This window comes from Equus przewalskii, chromosome 1 (assembly GCF_037783145.1).
Source record: "Equus przewalskii isolate Varuska chromosome 1, EquPr2, whole genome shotgun sequence".
Lineage (NCBI taxonomy): Eukaryota > Metazoa > Chordata > Mammalia > Perissodactyla > Equidae > Equus > Equus przewalskii.
In genome coordinates, this window is record NC_091831.1 from 60,123,707 (window position 1) to 60,145,697 (window position 21,991).

General features: G+C 39.8%; 1 protein-coding gene across 2 annotated transcripts in view; it reads right to left on the reverse strand.

Annotated features, from left to right (window-relative positions):
- Window positions 1-1,076: 1,076 nt before the first annotated feature.
- ASCC1 (activating signal cointegrator 1 complex subunit 1) overlaps window positions 1,077-21,991 on the reverse strand; it is a 117,838-nt gene continuing 96,923 nt past the window's right edge. For both annotated transcript variants that reach the window (XM_070565396.1, XM_070565405.1), the window contains exon 10: window positions 1,077-8,189. In XM_070565396.1, coding sequence (XP_070421497.1) covers window positions 8,073-8,189 — 117 coding nt within the window. In that variant the 3' untranslated portion in view covers window positions 1,077-8,072. The remainder of the gene's footprint in view (window positions 8,190-21,991) is intronic.

The following is a 21,991-nucleotide window of genomic DNA, read 5'->3' on the forward strand; positions in this document are numbered from 1 at the left end:
GTGGAATCTCACTTACTAGCTGGGTTCTTGGGCAAATTACCTAATCTATTTTCTATCTGTGAACTAATGTTAATACAACCTATCTAAGAAGAATGCTGTGAAACTCATGCAAAATAACACTATGTGCCTGGGCATAGTGGGCATTTAAAAAGTTAGTTCTTGTTCCCTCAGGTTGAGAAGAGGCCATTATGATGTCCCATAGTCCCATGTACTAAAATTTGCCATCTTTTTCCACCATCTCAATACTAGTCTTTTAGCAAAGCTAATTATGTGTCTCCAAGACATTGAGGAGGTAGACTCTAAATACCATAGCTATCCCATTCCAGCACTATCTTACCAAGTCCCTGGTCGTCTAGAATTACCAAAGTTGCCCAATAAAGAGTTTGGAAAGTCCTATCAATTACATAATAGCTGTTTCCAGATTTTTGAAGGTCAAAATGTTTCCCACACTCCTGGGCAGCTCCTCCAGTGGACTTACCTTCTGCAGCACCTTCAAGCTGGGTCCATATTAGCCCTCTGCTGAAAGCAAATCGACAACAATCCAGGCCTGTTAATGAACCCAGTAGTAAAGCCATTTAGGAGAGAGAATCCAAATTTCCAGAGGAGAGGGTAAGAGTTGTAGAAAGGGGTCCGGTCCCGTGGCCAAGTGTTTAAGTTCGCGCACTCCGCTGTGGTGGCCCAGGGTTTCACCGGTTCGGATCCTGGGCGCGGACATGGCACTGCTCATCGAGCCATACTGAGGCGGCGTCCCACATGCCACAACTAAAAGGACCCACAACTAAAAATACACAACTATGTACCAGGGGGCTTTGGGAGAAAAAGGAAAAATAAAATCTTTAAAAAAAAAAAAGTTGTAGAAAGGAACAATAATTATAGTTTACAAAGAAGAAAAGGTTTTCTTAAATTTTGAGAGACTAGCAGGTCAGCCTTTCCAAACCAATGGGCCTCAAAACCACTGACTGTATTTGTTAAATAGCACATACGTCTTCCGTGTTTTTCTGTTTGTGTTTAATATTTAGCAATATAAAGTGGAGGAAGAAACTTTAGCTTCCAAATAAGAAACAAATTCAACCACATCTTTAAAACCATTTAATCCCACTTCTAGATGACCTCACAAGCATAAAAATACAAATTCACAAAGATGTCCCACCCAGAATTGTTTATAATACCAAACCTGGAAACCAACTCAGTGTCGATTAGTCAGGGAGCACCTAGTTAAATTATAATGCATACACACAATGGATTATTGTGCAGACATGGGGGCTGGCCCCGTGGCTGAGTGGTTAAGTTCGCGCGCTCCGCTGCAGGCGGTCCAGTGTTTCGTTGGTTCGATTCCTGGGCGCGGACATGGCACCGCTCATCAAACCATGCTGAGGCAGCGTCCCACATGCCACAACTAGAAGGACCCACAACGAAGAATATACAACTTTGTACAGGGGGGCTTTGGGGAGAAAAAGGAAAAAAATAAAATAAAAAAAAAAAACCGTAGATCTGTATCTTGACAAGTAATGCGGTCCACTACCTATTGCAAGGTAAGAAAAGCGCTTTATAGATCATGTATAATATGATGTCATTTGGAAGGAAGTGCAGCAGCTCTCAAACTCCCAGGTCTCAGGAGTCCTGTACACTCAAAAATTATTGAGGACCCCAAAGAACTTTTGTTTATGAGAGATATATAGATATAATTTACTGTACTTGAAAATAAAACTAAGCCTGCCTCTCAACTTTGCTGTGAATCTAAAACTGTTCTAAAAGAAATCTTTATTAAAAAAGCTAAGAATTAAAAAAATGTTTTCTTAAAGATAATACTGAGCCTATTACATATTAACAAAATAATGTATTTTATGAAAAACTGTATTTCTCCCCCCAAAATTAAGAAGAGTGGCATTGTTTTACTTTTTGCAAATCTCTTCCGTTTTTGCAAATCTTTTCAACGTCTGGCTCCAAAGAAGACAGAAGGTAGATGAGCTTCTGCATTACAGCAAGGGTATTAGTTTGTCAGGGCTGCCAAAACAAAATACCACAGACTAGGTGGCTTACGAACAGAAATTTATTTCCTCAAAGTTCTGGAGGCTAGAAGTCCAAGATTAAGGTGTTGGGAGATTTAGTTTCTCCTGAGGCCTCTGTTCCTGGCTTGCAGATGGCTGCCTTCTTGCTGTGTCACACATGGTCTCTCCCGTGTGTACGCACGTGTCTGACTTTTTTTTTTTGGTTGTCAAATGATCCTTTATTGAAATACTTTCCTTTGTTGTTCTTAACTAGCTGGGCACTCCCACTGCACCACTTTTGAAATCATCTATGATGTCATGACAGTGGCAGCCATCAACATTGCAGGCCACGGACTGGCAGTCCCCAGTCCCTTTAATGGTTCTCTAGCTAAAGATCGGTGCTGCATCGGTCAGGCACTGTTGACAATCTCATTGAAAGTGGTATTTCCACTGTACTTAATATTTTTCTGCTTCTTTCTGTCTCTTGGTGGTTCTTTGAGAGTTCTGATGATTAGGGAACTACCTCAATCTGGGCCTGTCTGTTCTGAATGGTCTGTTTCACTGTAATCGTCAGACCCTTCCAATCACTGGTAGTGTTATTACCAAACTGTTTTGGAGACAGATGTAGGGAGCTGATCTTGGAGGCCAGGGGCCAATGTTTCATTGTGTGTCCAAATGTCCTCTTTTTACAAGGATACTAGTCAGACTGGGTTAGGGCCCACGCTAACGGCCTCAGCCTCATCTTAACTTAATCACTTTTTTAAAGGCCCTATTTCCAAACTCAGTTACATTCTGAGATACTACGGGGTTAGGGTTTCAACATACAAATTCTCAGGGGACACAATTCAGCCCATGGCAGCAGGTATAACTGAAAATAACTAGTAAGAGCACAATAGAAGTTCTGAGATCAAACTGAGTTAATGTCTAAAAACACACATTTATAACCTGAACCTACCAATTTACAAAATTCTAGAAAACACAAAAATATACAAGCATAATATTCCATTAACCATCAGAGTAATGATGTCACCATGTCATGTAGTCTCTGGAAAACTCCACTGTACACTCACAAGAGAATTAGAGTGAAAAAGGTAAATAACACCTAAGTATTTTTATGAAAATAGTGTGGACCTCACTCCCCCCTCCACAGGCCCTCAGAGACTCCCGGGGTCCAGAGACCACATTTTAAGAACCACTGGTACAAGCTGTATGACCCTGGGAAAATGTCTTATCCTTGTCAAACCTCAGTTTCTAAAATAAGGATAATGATAATACCAACTTAAGTGGGCTGTTGTAAAGACTTAACGAGTTAATACAAAAGTAGATGACAAATGTGAGCATTCTGCTAATATCAGCTGTTATTATTTGTGAAAAATTACTTAACGATATGACATACGTGCTTAAATGCATAGGGAGTAGTAAGCTCTGGATGAGAAGACATTTTTTAAACACACAATTAAGTATAAAATATACATGGAAGAAAGCATAAAGTGTATAACTTGATGATTTTTCACAAATTGAACTTTATTTTACCTTCCTCTTTTTGCTGAGGAAGATTAGTCCTGAGCGTTAGCCAGTCTTCCTCTATTTTGTATGTGGGATGCCACCACAGCACGGCTGCCCACCAAGTGGTGTAGGTTTGCACCCAGGAACCAAACCTGGGCCGCCAAAGGAGAGCACGCCAAAATTAACCACTAGGTCACGGGGCTGGCCTCTATTTTGTCTTTCTTTAAAAGAATATTTTATTAACAACAAAAAAAGCTATTAATTAAAAAACCCCTAACAGCAGCCCTTTTCTCACCTATAGCATCCTTGGGCTTTGATAACCATGCTCCCTGTAGGCCTCGAGGTACAGTCTGAGAAATGGTCCTTAACTCAACACACCTCTGGTGCCATCAGGTTCCCTTTTGCTCCAGAAAAGAGTATAACCCAAGAGCAAACCTGAACCAAGCTTTGTATTATGATGAAGCTGGATTCTCATCAATGTCCAATTTAGTAAACTCCGGAGCTCACTTAAAAAAATACCCATTTGGAAAACAGTAACTTGAAAAGATATCTGCACCTCCATGTTCACTGCAGTGTTATTTACAATAGCCATGATATGGAAACAGCCTTAGTGTCCACCAATGGATGAATGGATAAAGAAGATGGCGTGTGTACACACACACACACACACACACACACACACACACACACACACAATGGACTACTATTCAGCCATTAAAAAGGATGAAATCTTGCCCTTTGCAATAACATGGATAAATCATGAGGTCATTATACTAAGTGAAATACGTCAGACAGGGAAAGACAAATGCTGTATGATCTCATATGTGGAATCTAAAAAACAAAACAAACAAAAAACCCTCAAACTCATAGTTATAGAGAACAGACGGGTGGTTGCCAGAAGGGAGGGGGCATGGACAGTGGATGCAATTGGTGTAGGAGGTCAAAGGTACAGACTTCCAGTTATAAAGCAAATAAGTCATGAGGATGTATTGTATAGCATGGTTACTATACTTAACAATACTGTATTGCATATTTGAAAGTTGCTAAGAGAGTAAATCTTAAAAGTCCTCATCAGAAGAAAAAAATTTTTTTGTAACTACGTATGGTGATGATGGTAACTAGATTTACGGGGTGATCAGTTTGCAATATATACAAACAGCGAATCATTATGTCGTACACCTGAAACTAATATAATGCTATATGTCAATTATACCTCAATAAAAAAAATCATCCTGAAAAAAAAACAATACCCATTTCGGGGCTGGCCCCACGGCCGAGTGGTTGAGTTTCTGTGCTCTGCTTTGGCGGCCCAGGGCTTCGCCAGTTTGGACCCTGGTTGTGGATCTAGCACTGCTCATCAAGCCATGCTGAGGTGGTGTCCCACACAGCACAACTAGAAAGACCTACAACTAGAATATACAACTATGTACTGGGGGGCTTTGGGGAGAAGAAAAAAAAAGAGAAGACTGGCAACAGATGTTAGCTCAGGGCCAATCTTTAAGGAAAAAAAATACCCATTATAAAGTAACATTTATGATGTTTCTGCCACGGGTATGGAGTTCAGTTGGGGGTAAACTCATTGTGCCCCCTCCAAAAAAAAAATTAAAAATTATTCTCCATAACAAATTTTATTTTAATTATACAACAACACAGATCTTGTATAATAATTGTGGTGAGATTTTTTTTTCCCCTCCTCCTCTTAGAGGAATTGAGGGTGAAGTCAGTGCCTCAAAAAACAACTGGAGCGGGGACAGGTGTAATTTAACTCTATTTCAGTGCAGAATGAACTGCAAAATGGTAATATTAAGACAGATTTGATTATAAACACAGCAGCTGAGAGGGGACCCTGAATCTTAAAATATTCTTTTAGCTCCATCAAAAATTATTTGCTCTCTACCACTGCTCTTTCATACAAGTCCTACATCAAAACTACATGTTACTCCCCCCACCATTCCACAACAGCAGTTAAAACTGTATTTTGAGCTACACTGTCTCAAAAATTTAGGCCTCTAGAAAGAAAATTTAAAAGATAAATTTACATTTAGCTACCAACTTACAAAAATAAATTTACCGACCAACTTACAAAATTCTAGAAAACAAAGATACAAAGGCACATGCTCCATTAACTATCAGAATGATATCACCATGTCACATAGCCTCTGGCAAACTCCACTATATAATCGTGAGAGAACAAGAGTGAAAAAGATAAATAACTTGTGTAAAATTATTTAACAATATGATATGTCCTTAAACACATAGTTATCTCTAAATAGTAAAGAGAATTTAGCATTTGACATACAAAGTTACATTTTCTGAAGACAAAACTTTAAAAAAAATTTACTGAAAACATAAGTCATAAATCTCTGATACCCAAAAGAAGACATCTTTACTTCCTGGCCAAGACTGCCCAATGGCATTGTCAGAAAGAAACCAGTAAGAGAAAAGCAGCACCAAGACGAGATGGGGGTATTGAATTCCACAGTTCACTTCACTATTTAGTGCTATCCCTGGGAGCACTCATTCCTACATGCTATCTAACAAGTGGAAGTGAGTAAGATAAAATCTCAACTTAAATGAAAAATGAATATTACCAGTAGAAAGTTTTTTTGGGAAAAGCCAACCCTGCAGGCACCAATATGTAAATCCTGGATGAATAATATGGCTATGGCAGTGAGTTAAGTGATGGCAATCTTGTATCCCAGCGCACGCTGACTAAAGGGGTCAAACTAAAACTACATGATAATACTAAAAGAAAAACACAGTTACTTTGGAAATTCATTTATTCTCAAATGATCTGTGTAGTCACATTGATAAACAAATCTTGGGGCTGGCCCCGTGGCTGAGTGGTTAAGTTCTCGCACTCTGCTTCGGCGGCCCAGGGTTTCGCAGGTTCAGATCCTGGATGCGGGCATGGCACTGCTCATCAGGCCATGCTGAGGTAGCATCCCACATGCCACAACTAGAAGGATCCACAACTAAAAATACACAACTATGTACCAGGGAGCTTTGGGGAGAAAAAGGAAAAATAAAATCTTTAAAAAAAAAACCCAAATCTGAGTGTTTATACACAGCCCTCACTATGTAGTGACCTTAATACATGGGGTTCAGAATCAGACTTCTCAAACAGAAAGTAAGAATCAAGGTAAGAATAAGGAATGAAGAAAAGAGAAAGAGAGGACTCGGAAGGAGAAAAGATGTGAGGGGCACATGAGAGGCGACAGCAGGCTTGAGCTCCCCGGCTGAGCACGTGGCAGGACTGAGGGGTGGGGCAAAGCCATGCTGGGAGCTCTCTCCCACTGCGAGTCTGCGGCAAGGAAGGTGCACCTTCTGCGGCTGACACTCACCCAGGGAACTCTGCACAGTCCTGCTGATATCACTGTTTCTCTTGCTGCTGCTGCTGAGAAGTAAACGGAAAAGAGCTACAAACTGCAACTCCTTCAGTGGCCTGGGAAGGCCAGGGTTAGGGTAGGGTGAAGGAACAGGAATCTTAACAGAGAGAGGTACCAACTTCAGAAGAAAAAGGGCAGATCAAGGCAAAAGGTAAAGACTTAAAAGACTTCCTTTGCTAAAGATAAAATTCTTAGTAGTAAAGGAACTGAAAGCAGGGTCTTGAAGAGAGATTTCTACACCCACATTCATAAAGTGCTATTCACAACAGCCAAAAGGTGGAAGGAACCCAAATGGATTGATGGATAACTGGATAAACAAAATGTGGTATATACATACAATGGAATATTATTCAGCCTTAAAAAGGAAGGAAATCCTGTCACATGCTACAACATGGATGAACCTTGAGGACATTATGCTAAATGGAATAAGCCACTCACAAAAGACAAATACTGTATGATTCCACTTATATGAGGTATATAAAGTAGTCAAATTCATAGAAACAAGAAAGTAGGATGGTGGCTGCCAGGGGCTTGGGAGAAGGCAAAATGGGAATTATTTAATGGGTATCGAGTTTCAGAATTGCAAGATGAAAAAGTTCTGGAGATATTCCACAATATCTGAATATACTGAACACTACTGAACTATATACTTAAAAATGGTTAAGATGGTAAATTTTATGTTGTGTGTTTTTTACAATAAAAAAGAAATTCTGGGTAGTGATTAAAAGTTAGGGTACAAGGGGAAAGGAAAAATACAAACCTTTTAGAAATTGTAGCTATTTGGTAGGTGGCAAGATTAATAAGACAACACAACTTTAACTCTCTTTTAAAGTATTAACACAAATTTAACGGTTGTGGCAAAAACAGTAGGTATATAGGAGATAATGTGAATCTGAGCTCCAATAGGCTTCAGAGGTACATTTCCAGAGAAGAGCTTTGGAAAGAAAGGTAAACCCTGTGAAAGATGAACAAGCCAAGGGTTACAGGCACAAGTCCTCTCTGTGCCCTCAACCATCTTGGCTGACAGTGTGATGACTGTAGACAACCTTCAGAGACAACGGTGTCCATGGGGAACCACCAGGAAAGTCACCATCCAAACTTCCATATCCCTCCTTGGCAATTAAGATGAAGATACGTTTCCTCAGCACTGTGTGCGACGTTCAATATCTAGTGTTTCCCAAGAGCCACCTCAGGAGAAGTCAATTTGTCCACAGGAGGCGTAGTTTCCAAAGCTGTCTACTGTGAACCTCTGAGAGATGTGAATTGAATTGAGCTTTAGGGTACCAAAGTAGAAGTTCTCAAATAGCTGAAAAGGAAAGATAAAAACCCAGAATGAATATTCAAAGAAAATTATAGATGAAAATATTAAACATCAGATTCTCTTGTTAAAACACCACAACAATCAAACAAACCTCCCAAGATTTTTCTTTTCCGTATTTATTCTGAAAAGTGATCCTGGAGAGGAGGGATGAGAATGGGAATGAGAAAGAACAGCAGCTCTTCTCTGATTAATTTTAAAGTCTCCTCTGACAAAATGCTCCAGAAAAAGAGGTCTGAAAAGTCAATCCCAAAATTTATCTATTGAGCAGTTAGGACCGAGAACTTGTAACAAACACCCACACTCTGACTCACAGAGCCTAACAAAGATAATTCTATGACTTTCAGTTACTGACCACGTAGGGTCCTACTTTTGTTACAGCCAGGATAAAATTTGATATAATATATTCCTCTACCTAGTCAACAACATTTATTAAAAACATTGACTACAAAGGAGATAAGGTTCCTGACCCACAAATGATTCTGACAAGCCAGTGAGGAATACAGAATACTTCTACACACAAAACAGCCAGAGAAAAGTTCTACTGGATGATAGAACATGTACAAATGGTAACATTTACCAAAAACTTTCATCAGACTTGGATTCAAGGCAGCACCCTATAGTAAATGCTCTTCACTACAATTCTTCACTTTAAAAGCTTTCAAGTGCGTCAGAGGGAGGGATGAGCCATACTTTGAGAGGGACCTGCTCTTGTGATTTGCACATTTATAAGGCAGAATCCAAATGACATCAGAATTCATCCCAGGAAAATTAAGCCAAACTGCTTAGATAAGGAGTGTCAAAGAGTGAAGGACTGACCTTCTTCTGTTCGGATGCAAGAGTTGCTCTTTCTTAAAATGTCAATAAGATCCCAAGAAAGCCTTTCAATATCCATACTCAACAATGCTTAAGTAGAACCTAAGGGTAGGACCTGTGCACATTAGCAAGAGACTGTCTCTTCATTTATTTTTATACAACTTATACAACCATGGATTTCAGCCACTGTTGCCTTTCCTCTTTCTGCAATTAATGGCCCAGCAAAATGCCTGGGGTTCATTAAAGGCTAACTTTATAAAGTCCAGTAAATATTGATTTTTCAACATGACATCAACTTGACCCCAAAGATCTCTTTAGAGGTTGTGTGCTGCATTGTCTTGTCTTTCAGAAAGGTGATCAGCTTTGGCCTGCATTGATTTACACAACTAACTTCTCTTTCTGGCTTTGGCGGCCTGTTCAAACCATATCCACCCATTTGTGTAAAGAAATAACAGCCCGAAACAGTTATCACCTAATCCCTTGCTGAACATTAATTTGAAGTGAAAGCCACGTCAACGAGACTGCCAGTTATAGATTTGCAAACTGACGCCTTCTAGGTACAAAATAGACATAACCGAAGGAGCAATAAAAAATGAGACAAAGGAAAACTAAAGGGGAACTCATAATACTTTGAACAAGTTACTTTCTAAGGATGAGCAGCCTATGGGTCCTCTACCTTCTCCTCTTTGTGCCTATGTTTTCAAATGATGGAGACATCACAGGCAGGAGCTGGAAAGTGACTTACCTTCGACTTCTCTTTGCCTATGCAGATAACCCCCAGGTGGCATGATTTGCCAGGGAGATTCTCACGCTTTAGGTTTAAAGTAAAGAGTAAATACAGTGATAATGAAGTTAGCTGGGATGTGATTTCACTGCAGTTTCAATTACAAAAATTGAGAGAATACTGAACACAAATTCTCATGTTCCCCCAAGGCAAGAGCAGCCTGTGGAAAGAATGCTGAAGTCAGTGTGCACTGATACCAGGGTCATGGGAGCATGTGACTATGGGCAGATGATACCACCCACTGTACAAGACCATAATGGGTGAAGATCCAGTAAGATGAACAAGTCAAAGTACCTTTCTTGTAAACTGTAAAGCGCTACTGGAAATTATTTCCTATGATGTTTTTAACATCTCTCTGCTCTCTTTAACCTTGTAGTTATTTTACCTTCATGAGTTGCTGTCTTCTTACATACCTTTTGATAATGTCACAATCAAACGGATTTCTTATCCGGAAGTCCTAGTGCACTGCCAATCTTTGTTGTAGCCTTTCCTATCTCCATGTTCTTGTTCTCTCTGTATGTTTATGATGATTTAGTAACAATTTTTCATAGTTCTCTTATTATTTAGTCATTGTTATATCTTTAGTCTTACGACTTTTAGTTCTATCAATTATTTCTAGTTACCCGTTAAAATAAAAGCTCTATAAAGGATCTTTTTATGTTATTCACAACTGAAGCCTACTTTACACTAACTATATATAGTAGACAGCATATGATTAAAAAATTTGTTGGATAAAATGACAACGAAAGTTAATGTTGTAGATGTCTTTGACCTTATGTCTAAAAAGAGAAAACTATCACATGGCCTTATTTAGACTGGATTTTGTTTTTTGAGGAAGATTAGCCCTGAGCTAACATCTGCCACCAATCCTCCTCTTTTTGCTGAGGAAGACTGGTTCTGAGCTAACATCTGTGCCCATCTTCCTCTACTTTATATGTGGGACACCTACCACAGCATGGCTTGCCAAGCGGGACCATGTCCACACCAGGGATCCGAACTGGCGAACCCCGGGCCACCGAAGTGCAACTTGCGCACTTAACCGCTACGCCACCAGGCCAGCCCCTAGACTGGATTTAAAGGTCTTATTTGTAGTCACCACCTAGGAATCCTTGAACAGGACTTACCAAAATTACATTACCTCTAATCATCTCTCAATTGTAACTAGTTGTCAAGAATGAATTTGTAATTAGTAAGAAATTTCATGTACTCCTTTAAATTTCTATGTGTTTCTTATTTGTCAAAGCCTAGCTCCCTTTCTTAGCTCAAATTCCTGATCTAGAATGTCACTGAGCACCCAATATTATGCATTTTCATGCAGAGAGGCACATGATATGGTTCTGTCTCCCAGATGCTCACTATCTAGATTAGGGAGACAGGGTATGTATCAGAAGAGAGGAATGTGGACGACATGGGGTATGTTCACCTTGTGAAAAGGTACTGAGTGGTTTACTTTGTGATCTGTACACTTTCCTGTACATATGTTCTACTTCAATTAAAAAGGTTGCCTAAAACAATATAGGCAGCAAAGGTCAAGTGTGAGAGGAGAGGTACAGGCAATCAATAAATGCAGTGAGAGGTAAAAAAACAACGGATGCTGAATGCTGGGGCACCTAGGAAAGCCATCTGGAGGAGGCAGGAACTGAGCCTTGTGGCAAATCTAAGACTTAGCAAAGAGGAGGAGGGAGGGCAGCATGAAGGCAGCAGTGGGCATGGTGGGCCAGGCCAAGAAAACCAGGTAAGATGTTTGGAGGGTTCCTAAAGAGAAGCAATGAGAAAGACTAAGGCTAGAGACAGAAGGAGGGTGAATCAGATTAAGGGGGCTCCTGAGGGTCAGGTTCAGAAGTTAGACTTCACTTTAGATGGTGGGGAACCACTGAAGGCTTCTGGCTAGGTTGGTGGCCCAAGATGAAAACCATGTTTCAGGGAAATTAATCTGGGTATAGAATATTGTGATGACCGGAGAAGGGCAAAAGAGATACAACGAAAAGGAGACCAGGGTAGCAGTTTAGTCATGAGATATTAAATGTCTCTTGACTAAAATAGTGGTAGTGGGCCTGGAAAGATTGGAGCAGATGTGAAATACTATGAATGAAACACAGAAAAGACTTGGTGACTTCCTGGATGAGTGGAAGGAGATAGGAAAAGATGAGAAAAATCATGGATGACAGGGGTAAGTTGGGTACGTGAGGGTACCACTGATAGTTAACAGATCGTTTCTGAGAGGGAGCTATTTTATGGGGGAAAAAATTCAGGTCAGTTTGCATACTCCTGGCTGTTATCTTTAGCTGTATGTATCCCAAGCCCTTTTCCAACCTAGGGTTTTCCTGGTAGGCTCTGTGGATATATAGTGAAGACATATAATCTACGGCACAGTTAACTGGAAGTCTATCACCATAAAAAGCTTTACAATTGTCCATTTTTTAACCAAGTAGTAGTTCTTTATATATTAGGGAAATGAATCCTTTGTCTGTGTAATGAATTGCAAATATATTTTTCCCCCAGTTTGTCATTTGTCTTTTGACTTTGCTTATGGTGGTTCTTACCATGTTTATTTAAATTATTAACTCAAATACACATAACAGGAGATTTTTTAAACAAAGTTAACCAATGTCAGTATTGTTATATATTAAAAGATCAAGGTGAACAATACATATAAGTATTGATGACAACACTAATAAAATAAAGATCATAAGGGCCAACATTTACTGAGAATGCATGTGTGCCAGGCATTATGCTGCGGGCTCTATGTGATTATCTGACTACATCCTCACACCTCAAGAAGCACATGGATCATTAATCCCCATTTTATAGTTAAACCTGAGGTTTAAAAGGCTTAAATAACTTGCCCAAGTGTACACAGCAAGTAAAGGGTGGAAAATTGAGATTCATAAAGCTGGAAAAGAATAAAACAATTGAGATTCAAACCCAGGCAGCCTAAGTAGAGTCTGAGCTCCCTGGCCCAGCACTGTCCAGCTTCTTCCTGTGGGTGGAACCACAGGGCCCTGTTTAAGCCACAGGGAGGAGACTTGACCTGTACAACTCCCAAAGACTGAACTGAACTTATGCTTCCATCTGTTATTCCTACTTTCACTACCACCTCTTATCTTGGAGCTGGTTTAAAAATCAGATGGCTCTAGTTCAGCTAGAAGAATTTTAATTGAATTCTGGATGAAAACAAGCACGAATCAACAAAATGGCTCCATTTAATTAGGTACCTGAAGGGGAAAAAGGAAAAAGCTTAAACCGAAAGTCTAAAAAAAGAACAAAGAAACTCGGTAGCTCTTTCTAGCCCAAAGTAGTGCATCAAGAGCAAAATGGTCTATTGTTTAGAAAATAAAAGACCTAACAGGAAAAATTTAAATTAAAAAAGAACCATGTCAAGGTATTTAAATCATGTTGAGTTTTTCCTCCTCACTGTTGTTTTATAAAAATTCCCTTGGGGATTTTGAAACCTAAACCAGTTTCTGCCTGAAAATATTTCTCTCTGACACACACAAACACAGGGCCCTGTTGTGCTAGCAGCCAGCATTTTAAAACCCTGCTGTAAAGGAACATAACGAACAGCTACACAAAACTACAAATAATTTGGTAAGGAAATAAAAAATAGAATTTAAGACTGTCAATATTTGTGATATCATTTCTAAGGAATAAGTACTGATTTGGAGAATTCAAGAAGAAAATTTAAAACCTAAGTAAGTATGACGTTTGAAAACTACTATGCACACAGCTGCTGTCATTTATTGAACTCACAATACCTTTAGAAAATTAAACAAACTTTTCCTAATACCCAGTAAAGAGACAACTGTGGACCATCAAGACGAAAGTTTTTGGTCAAAACCTTTGGCTTCCCTGATAAAATCCAACAATTCTGCTGCCCTCTGTTCACATGACCTGTGAAGCCCACTGTTTGCAGTTTGTACATGTTTGTTTCCCAGGGAGAACACTGAGGGAATTACCGGTTTCTAGTAATGCAGTGGTATACATTGAAAGAAAACAAACAGCAGGAGCTCAGGGCTAACTGTGGTCATTCTTCCTTGCGTTCATTTCAGGTCTTCCACTCCTTCTCCTAGGCCCTGGGACACAACCATCAAACACCAGAAATAACTCCACATGTGACGAGGCTACAAAGACAAAACTGAAAATCTCAGAGTGGGTGAGAAGGAGGGTGGAGAGGACCCTTCTCCTATTTGTGACCTCAAGCTACAAACTCAATGAATGGCCAATCCTCAACAGCATAGTGACAAACCTTTTGGGCATCCCTGCCCATGTGGCTTCCCAAATGAGGCTCATTCTCTTTCTTCAATCTTAGACAAAGCAGTGGTTGCTCTCTTCAAAGATCTCTCCTTTAAGGAAATCCACCTCTTGTGCTGGGCAGCCTCAGTGAACTATTTGCTGTCCAATATGACGTTAATAAGAGGAAATTCAGTGTTGAAGTCCAAATGAAGATTCAAAATATGTAAGTCCTATGAAATTTATAGTCATTCCTGGTATATGTGAGTTAAAGTAACCCTTAGAACATCATCTGGTGCAACTGAAAATAAGTACTGGTGTTCAATTAATGCAAGTATTTAGAAGGATGTACTGGGTCCCATTTCCTCCCCAAGAAAGGAGGCTTTCTGTTGTTTTCACGTATGGTAATTAAACTTCTGAAACCCATAGTAAACAGGAATAGCAAATGCATGCTACTTTGAAGTTTTCCCAGTGTTTTTCTTCCATAATCTGTTTTACCAACTTCTATTTCTCACAATTACCAGGGCCCTGTTTACAGATAAAAGTAACAGTAATAGCACTATTTTATACTTGATAATAATGCTTAGTCACCTACCTCCCTACCAGGGATGGCATGAGGATGAATGGAAGACAGTCTGACAAGCACTTTGAGTTCTTTGGGAAGGCACTTCCAGCAGAAGCCTTGCTGTAGTTAAATGACACCTTTCATCTACGGATCTAAATCTATCTTACAAAGCCCAGGCCATTAACCCTTTAAAAAATTGCTGTGATATAAACCAGAGCTGAGTATTATTATCCGCATTTAAAAGATAAGAAACAGAGACAGGCCAGGACCAGTAACATTGTGATATAAACTTAAGAGTTCCTGAGACCAAGCCCAGAACACAGGCCAGCAGGCTATGTCCACAAGGCAATGCGCACGTGCCTCTCAATTCAAACAACAAATATGTACCAAAGAATGACAAGTGGGGAACAAGTTCCATCCTTAGGCTACGCATATGCAGTTAGACAGACAGCAAAGAAAGTGTTCACTTGGTTTTGTGGCCAAGAATGAGAAACAAGTGATGCGAAAAACTACAATCAGAGCCCTTGGACAATCCTGACTGAAAAACAAGACAAATAATGGTCTAATTCAGAAGCATTCTTCACAAAATTGGCCTCTAGATAAGAATTAATAAGACTTCAGGTAGGAAACAGAAAGATATGGACACAAGATGAAAAATATGATAGATTTGAAAAGCATCACAGCTCTTGATATGTCATATTACTAATCTCACTTAGGATCACAAATAAATTTTGTTTTCCACAAATAAGTTTTGTTTCAAAGCTTTATCTATTAAAATCCCCCAAACCTAAAAAAACGATTTGAGTTTCTGCCAAGGTACCATACAATTAAAATTCTCAAGCTTTCTTGTACCTTGCATCTTTCTTCTGGGTACATGTGAGATTACTTGTACAGAGAGCAAATGTGGGAGGTATGAAGAGACAAGAAGGAAAATGGAAATCTTACACATCCAGCAGTCAAAAAAACCTTCCATCTATTTTAAACATATTCACATAAGCTGCACTCATACGGATTCTTTCTAAATAACATCACAAAAGAACACAATTGAGCCTATTCACACAAAGGTAAGTCATGTTCCTCTACACACACACAAACACACACAACTTCACCTGGAAACCAAAAATAGAAATGTCTTTTCTACTGAAAAGAGAGGTCAAAACAGTTCTAAGGGCAAACTAGACTTTAACTGCTTTCCTATCAACAACAACACAGCTACTCTCTCCCCCAATTTCCCCATATTTAAAAGGGACAATACTTCACAAAGACGTCCTGCAGCTCCAGTAAGGTAAATTATAAGATGGAATTTTGAGCTCTGATTATTAGTGTCACTCATTGACTATAACCACCAATGTATCATTACAGGAACCAAAAAGCAGAGCTTCCTTAAAAGAAAAAAGGAAAAGGTTTAGTAGGAATTCTGACAGCTTAGAGCCTCTGCAGTCATTATGTGGTCTCACAGGGCTGTAATATTTTTAAAGACTGAAATAGGAACATCTACTTTAGAATAAAAGACCATGTGGTTGGCAGGTAGTTACTATCCTACAGTCATCTCCAAATACAGCCCTACCTCTGCCCAAGATGCCACTTTCAATTTAAAACCTCAAACTGCAGTGATCAGTGGTGAGAGAGCCAATAATAATAGCTAATAATAGCCTATAAAAAGAGGACATAATGTACTTCCAGAAGGCCTGGGGCACCTCAGATCCAAGGAGCAAGGTCAAGGCCAGTCTGTGGGACGACTGGTTCTTAACATCATCAGTTGCCTCCATAAGGAAAGAAGAAAGAAGGCTGCAAATCAGTGGAACAGTTGCAATTTTTCAACCTATCAGCATGTCACTCCTGCTTTGCCCATCTCCATTAAGAGAGTACCAAAAAGCTCACATGTCGCCAGAGTGCAAGTCCCATCTCAATGGACTGAAATGGCACATAAACGTTATCAGCCTCCTTGTACGGAATGGGAACGTGAACTTCCCTCATTCATTCTGTTCTCCCAAACCACCTGCCTTTCTTGGCTCCAGCAAGCATGAGGAATGTTAGAGCCTGACCTAAGGAGGTGCCAGGTAGAAGCTGGACAAACAGAGCCAGGGAATGACGGCTTTAAAACCTCCTTCAAATCATCACTCAGGGTTGCATTTGGATGTTTGGCCTGAGCCTCAGTGCTGACGTAAGCATTACTATGTTTAAGACTCTGCTGGTAAGGCCAAATGACCTATTAGAGTGAATTAAAACCGTTATATACAAACAGGATGCCAGGCAGTTCTGCTGAGCACCTCAATACTTGAAATGCCATGGGACTTCCCTTCCCTGCAGAGACTCAATTTTAAAAAGTAGCAAGAAAAAATGAGGGGTGGAGGTAGGAGGAAGGAGAGAAGCTGTGCTGACACGGCTGAGGAACCTCTACCTAATCTCAGCGCACGCCGCTCCACTTCCACAGCAGCACGCAGAATTAGCATCAGAGATAGGCCTAGCATCAGAGATAGGCCGCTGGGAGATCAGTTTGCTGCAAAATTTCTTCCAGAGAAAACATTGCCTAGGGGCATGGATATTACTGCTTTACCAGGACAAAACTGCCCCTGGTGGCTGCTGGCTAGCAGAGACTCTTCAATGCCCCAAGCCTATGATCAGCAACCCTAAAAGCAGGTGCCCTTTGGGAACTAATCTAGGGAATGTTTCTGTAGATCAATTCTCTCCCTCAGAAGAATGCCACTTAAAGCTCACTCAAATATGTTACCACTCTTATTTTCAGTTTGGGCATCTTCCCTCAGGTATTATTCATAATGGTCCCTCAAACACATGCAACAGGAGATAAGGGTTTGATCTTTGTATTACATATATTAGAAAGGAAGTGCAAGTCACCAGAAACAAGGAGGACTGGGGACAGTGACAGAGATGATTTCTTCTTGGCCTAGGGGTCTCTAGGCAAGTAGCTTTTGCGAGGCTGGCATCAAGGGGCTGACTATTGTGCCAAGCAATAAATTCAGAAAAAGAACAAAGTGAGAGAGGAGAAAACAGTGATCAGGCTCAGCCATCTCCATTCCAGCTTTTCCAACATGAGAAGAGCATCCAGAAGTTAAAGAGCAAATCAGATGCCCCATGGCAACATCAAGCAACAGCCAAAGTACATACAAATAAAAACAACAACTGGGTTTGTAATGGTTCCTTGGAAGATGGGAGAGGGGTTGCCACATGGTATCTTGGATTTTCAACTAAGTCATCTAATTAAACAACTAGATATGAAAAACTTTGTCGCCTGTCATGACCATAGGAAACCTGCCTTCAGCAGCACCACCAGAGCATTATATATTACGACACACACACACTTGTCTATAATCCAGTTCAGATGGCCTCCGTCCCCTCTGCAAAGGTGTGGGCTAAACATCAAATAAGCAAAAGGCCTCAGAAGATGGAGAGTGTTATCCCCAGACACATCTCAGAAATTGCAAGACCTCTACAATTTAAGAAAAAGGTATCAATTTTCTTTTTTTTAAGATTGTATTTTTCCTTTTTCTCCCCAAAGCCCCCTGATACATAGCTGAGTATTTTTAGTTGTAGGTTCTTCTGGTTGTGCTATGTGGGACGCTGCCTCAGCATGGCCTGATGAGCGGTGCTATGTCCGCGCCCAGGATCGGAACCAGTGAAACCCTGGGCCGCCAAAGCAGAGCGCGCGAACTTAACCACTCAGCCATGGGGCCGGCCCCCTCAGTTTTTTAACCTACAACTGAGAGAGTAAACTTTGAATTACAGTTCTGGTTGACTGTTTTCACTTTTAATTCGTAATAATAATGTTCACATTTGAGCATTAATTATAAAATTGTTACATCATTGGTATATGGGAAAGAGGACATCATTTCTTGAGAAGTCATCGCAATTTTGTGGCATAGTGGACTTCACTCTCATTTTTTCTACCTCTTTCCACTAATGTCCTCTAACATTTGGAATAAGATCTAGACACTGTCAGTACCAAGCCACTCAATCTAACATGGTTTCATTTGGTCTGGTCTCTAAACAATAAGCTGCTTCAAAGAAGATAGTGCCCTGTCCCATCTCTGGGTCCAGATTTATAATTTGCTACTGGTTTGTTTACACTGTAGCTAAAAAAACACAATTGAGTATATACATACAACGGAAGATTGTTCAGCCCTTAAAAGGAACAAAATCCTGATGCATGCTACAACAGGAATGAACCTTGGAAACACTATGTAATTGAAATAAGCTAGAAACAAAATGACGAATATTGTATGATTCCACTTCCATGAAGTACCAAGAGTAGTCAAATTCATAGAGACAGAAAGTAGAACGGTGGTTGCTAAGGGTTGAGGGGAGGGGAGAATGAGGAGTTATTGTTTAATGGGTACAGAGTTTCAATCTGGAATGATGAAAAAGTTCTGGAGATGGCTAGTGGTGATGGTTGCACAACAATGTGAATGTACTTAATGCAACTGAACTGTACACTTAAAAATGGTTAAAATGATAAATCTTATGTTATGTATATGTTACCATAATTTTAAAAAAAACCACAATGGACCCAAAGTGCACCATAACCCAACTCACTTCATTTGTGAGCTACACCCAAAATGATATGACTGGACCCCCTATAAGTGAATATATAAAAGAGATGAATCTTTCCCGCAATAAAAAAAAGGCACTCTGTTCAAAGAGTTCATAGGAATGGGATCAGAGGGACCAAAGACAACTGAGTATTTATTCCCCCTGTCCCAGATACACCAAGCATCTAGCTTAGTGCTTTATATTTAGTAGGCATTCAATAAAACATTCATTTTTCATCCTGATAAGAACCAGAAGTGATTTTAAGAAAAATCTCTTAAGGGGCAGGCCTGGTGGCATAGTGACTGGGTTCACACGCTCCACTTCAGCGGCCTGGGACTCACTGGTTCACATCCCAGGTGTGGCCTTACACACCGCTCATCAGGCCATGCTGGGATGGTGTCCCACACACAAAATAGAGGAAAACTGGCACAAATGTTAGCTCAGGGATAATCTTCCACAAGCAAAAAGAGGAAGTCTGGCAATGGATGTTAGCTCAGGGCCGATCTTCCTCACCAAGATAAGAAAAGAAAAGTCTCAATTTTCTTCTACTCTTATTGTCTTTGCCAAATCATAGCCTACTTCTTGTCGTTGTGCAGGTTAGACACTTTCAAATCCAGCATTGCCTGCCTGAGCCAAGACAACACATGGAAGTATTCCAGCACCACTGCATAGATGAATAACCAATGAACATAAACTCAAAAGAGAGCAAAGGGAGAAAAACATTGTGTACGAACAGAAGCAACAGACCAGAGAAAGTGCATCTTTCTAGAACGAATGTTAGCTCTGTGAAAAAACAGCCAGTTGTTCGTTTTCCAGTTTCATTTTAACGATGGTTTCACCTCACTCACAGGCATCTGTGGTTGCTGTGACCGGTGTTTTAAGACTTCACTTTCCAGGCAAAGTTACATAGAAAACAAAATTCAGAGGAAAAGTTTTGGTGAAATATTGCCTGGATCTGAATCTTCCCCCGACCCTCTGACCCCCAACTCAATAGCCTAAAATAAGACTGCACAAAACCAAATGGCAGCATTTCCAACTGTACTTTTCCTTTTATATCTGATGCTCTGAAAAGCTGCCCAATCACCTGCCAGCAGTCTTTCCGGTCTTTTAACATAGAGTATGTTGCTCCTATCACTAGCAAAATATGGAAAGCCCCTAAAAATTTCCTGCAATCTCCCATTTTTATGAGTTTTGATTTTTAATGATCAAGAATGGAGGCAGAGCCATATTTTATCACTAACGTAGCAAAGTAATAGCAGCCATATATTGGTAAGATGTCTTGTCACAAGTTCCTTCCTAAATTCCACATTTTTCTGATATGCATGCTAATTATAAAATTAGAACAATTTACTTACAAGTTCAATATTCTTTAGTATTCATTCAATAATTTTTATTAATACATTCTACAATAAGGCGTAAGTAAAACTGCAAAAGAAGTCATTGTTCATGTTTCAAGTTAATTAGTGCATACCACAGAGAAACACAAAATTAGTTTTCGATGTATTTTGAAATAAAAGGCAGTCAAAGGTAAATTCAAGCTCATTATTATCCATATCAGCTGAAATCTTGCTATGTGGAGTAATAAAGTTGCAATAAAACTTAACTAAAAGGGGCTGGCCCCGTGGCAGAGTGGTTAAGTTCACGCGCTCCGCTGCAGGCGGCCCAGTGTTTCGTTGGTTTGAATCCTGGGCACGGACATGGCACTGCTTATCAAGCCATGCTGAGGCAGCGTCCCACATGCCACAACTAGAAGGACCCACAACGAAGAATATACAACTATGTACCGGGGGACTTTGGCGAGAAAAAGAAAAGAAATAAAATCTTAAAAAAAAAAAACTTAACTGAAAAATGAACTTCATTTATTAAGGGAGGATTTGTGAGTATCAGCCATAGGTATATTTAACTTGGGGCTCTCTTTTTCTTGAATTTAGTAAACTTAAAGAAGAAATAAACATATGCTAGAAAAGAAAAGATTCAAGTAAACAGAAATCTAATAGAACTGACTGTTGTTAACGAAATATTTAGGACATAATTAGTATGTCTTGAAGGTCTATTAAATATGAGCATCATATCTAATCATAAAGCAGGAAGTTATGTTGGGTTAAATAAAAGAAAATTAAACCCAACTCTAACCGTTAAGAAAGGAATCAGTAAAACTTTTTCCATGAAGGGCCAAGTGGCCATACCATCTCCATCACAACTACTCAACTCTGGCATGATAGAGCAAAAGCAGTCAGCACTCTAAACATATGAATGTGGCTGTTCCATAAAATTTTATTTATGGACCCTGACAATTGAATTTCATATCATTGGTACACGTCATGAAATATTTTTCTCTTAATTTTTTTCAACCATTAAAAAATACAAAAACCATTCGTAGTTTGAGGGCCATACACAAAATAGGTGGCAGGCCATATTTGGCCCTCAGACTATAGTTTGCCAGCCCCTGCTCTAAGAGTTTACAATCTCAAGGATGGGGCAAAAAATATCCCCTTTGGCAAACAGAAAATCATTTCTTCTCCTCTTCCAAAATCTGATTTCTATGGAAAACAGTTTTAGTCAGTGAATTTGGAAAAGCTTCCTGAGTGCTCGCAGGTGCAAGATACATCACTAAGCACTGAGGGGCACAATCAAAGTAAGGAGAGGAGGGAAGAGTTGAGAGGTGGAAGGGCGTCATCGACAGGGATGGTCCTTACTGTTATGGAGGAGGTAACAGCTGTACTGGACTTTAAAGAATGAGTAGTATTTGTAGAGAACAAGATTGCAGTAAAAGAGAAACAGAAACACAAAGACAAAACCTTAAGGCGCAGTCATATAAAGTAGTGAATTTAAAAAAAAAAAAGTTGA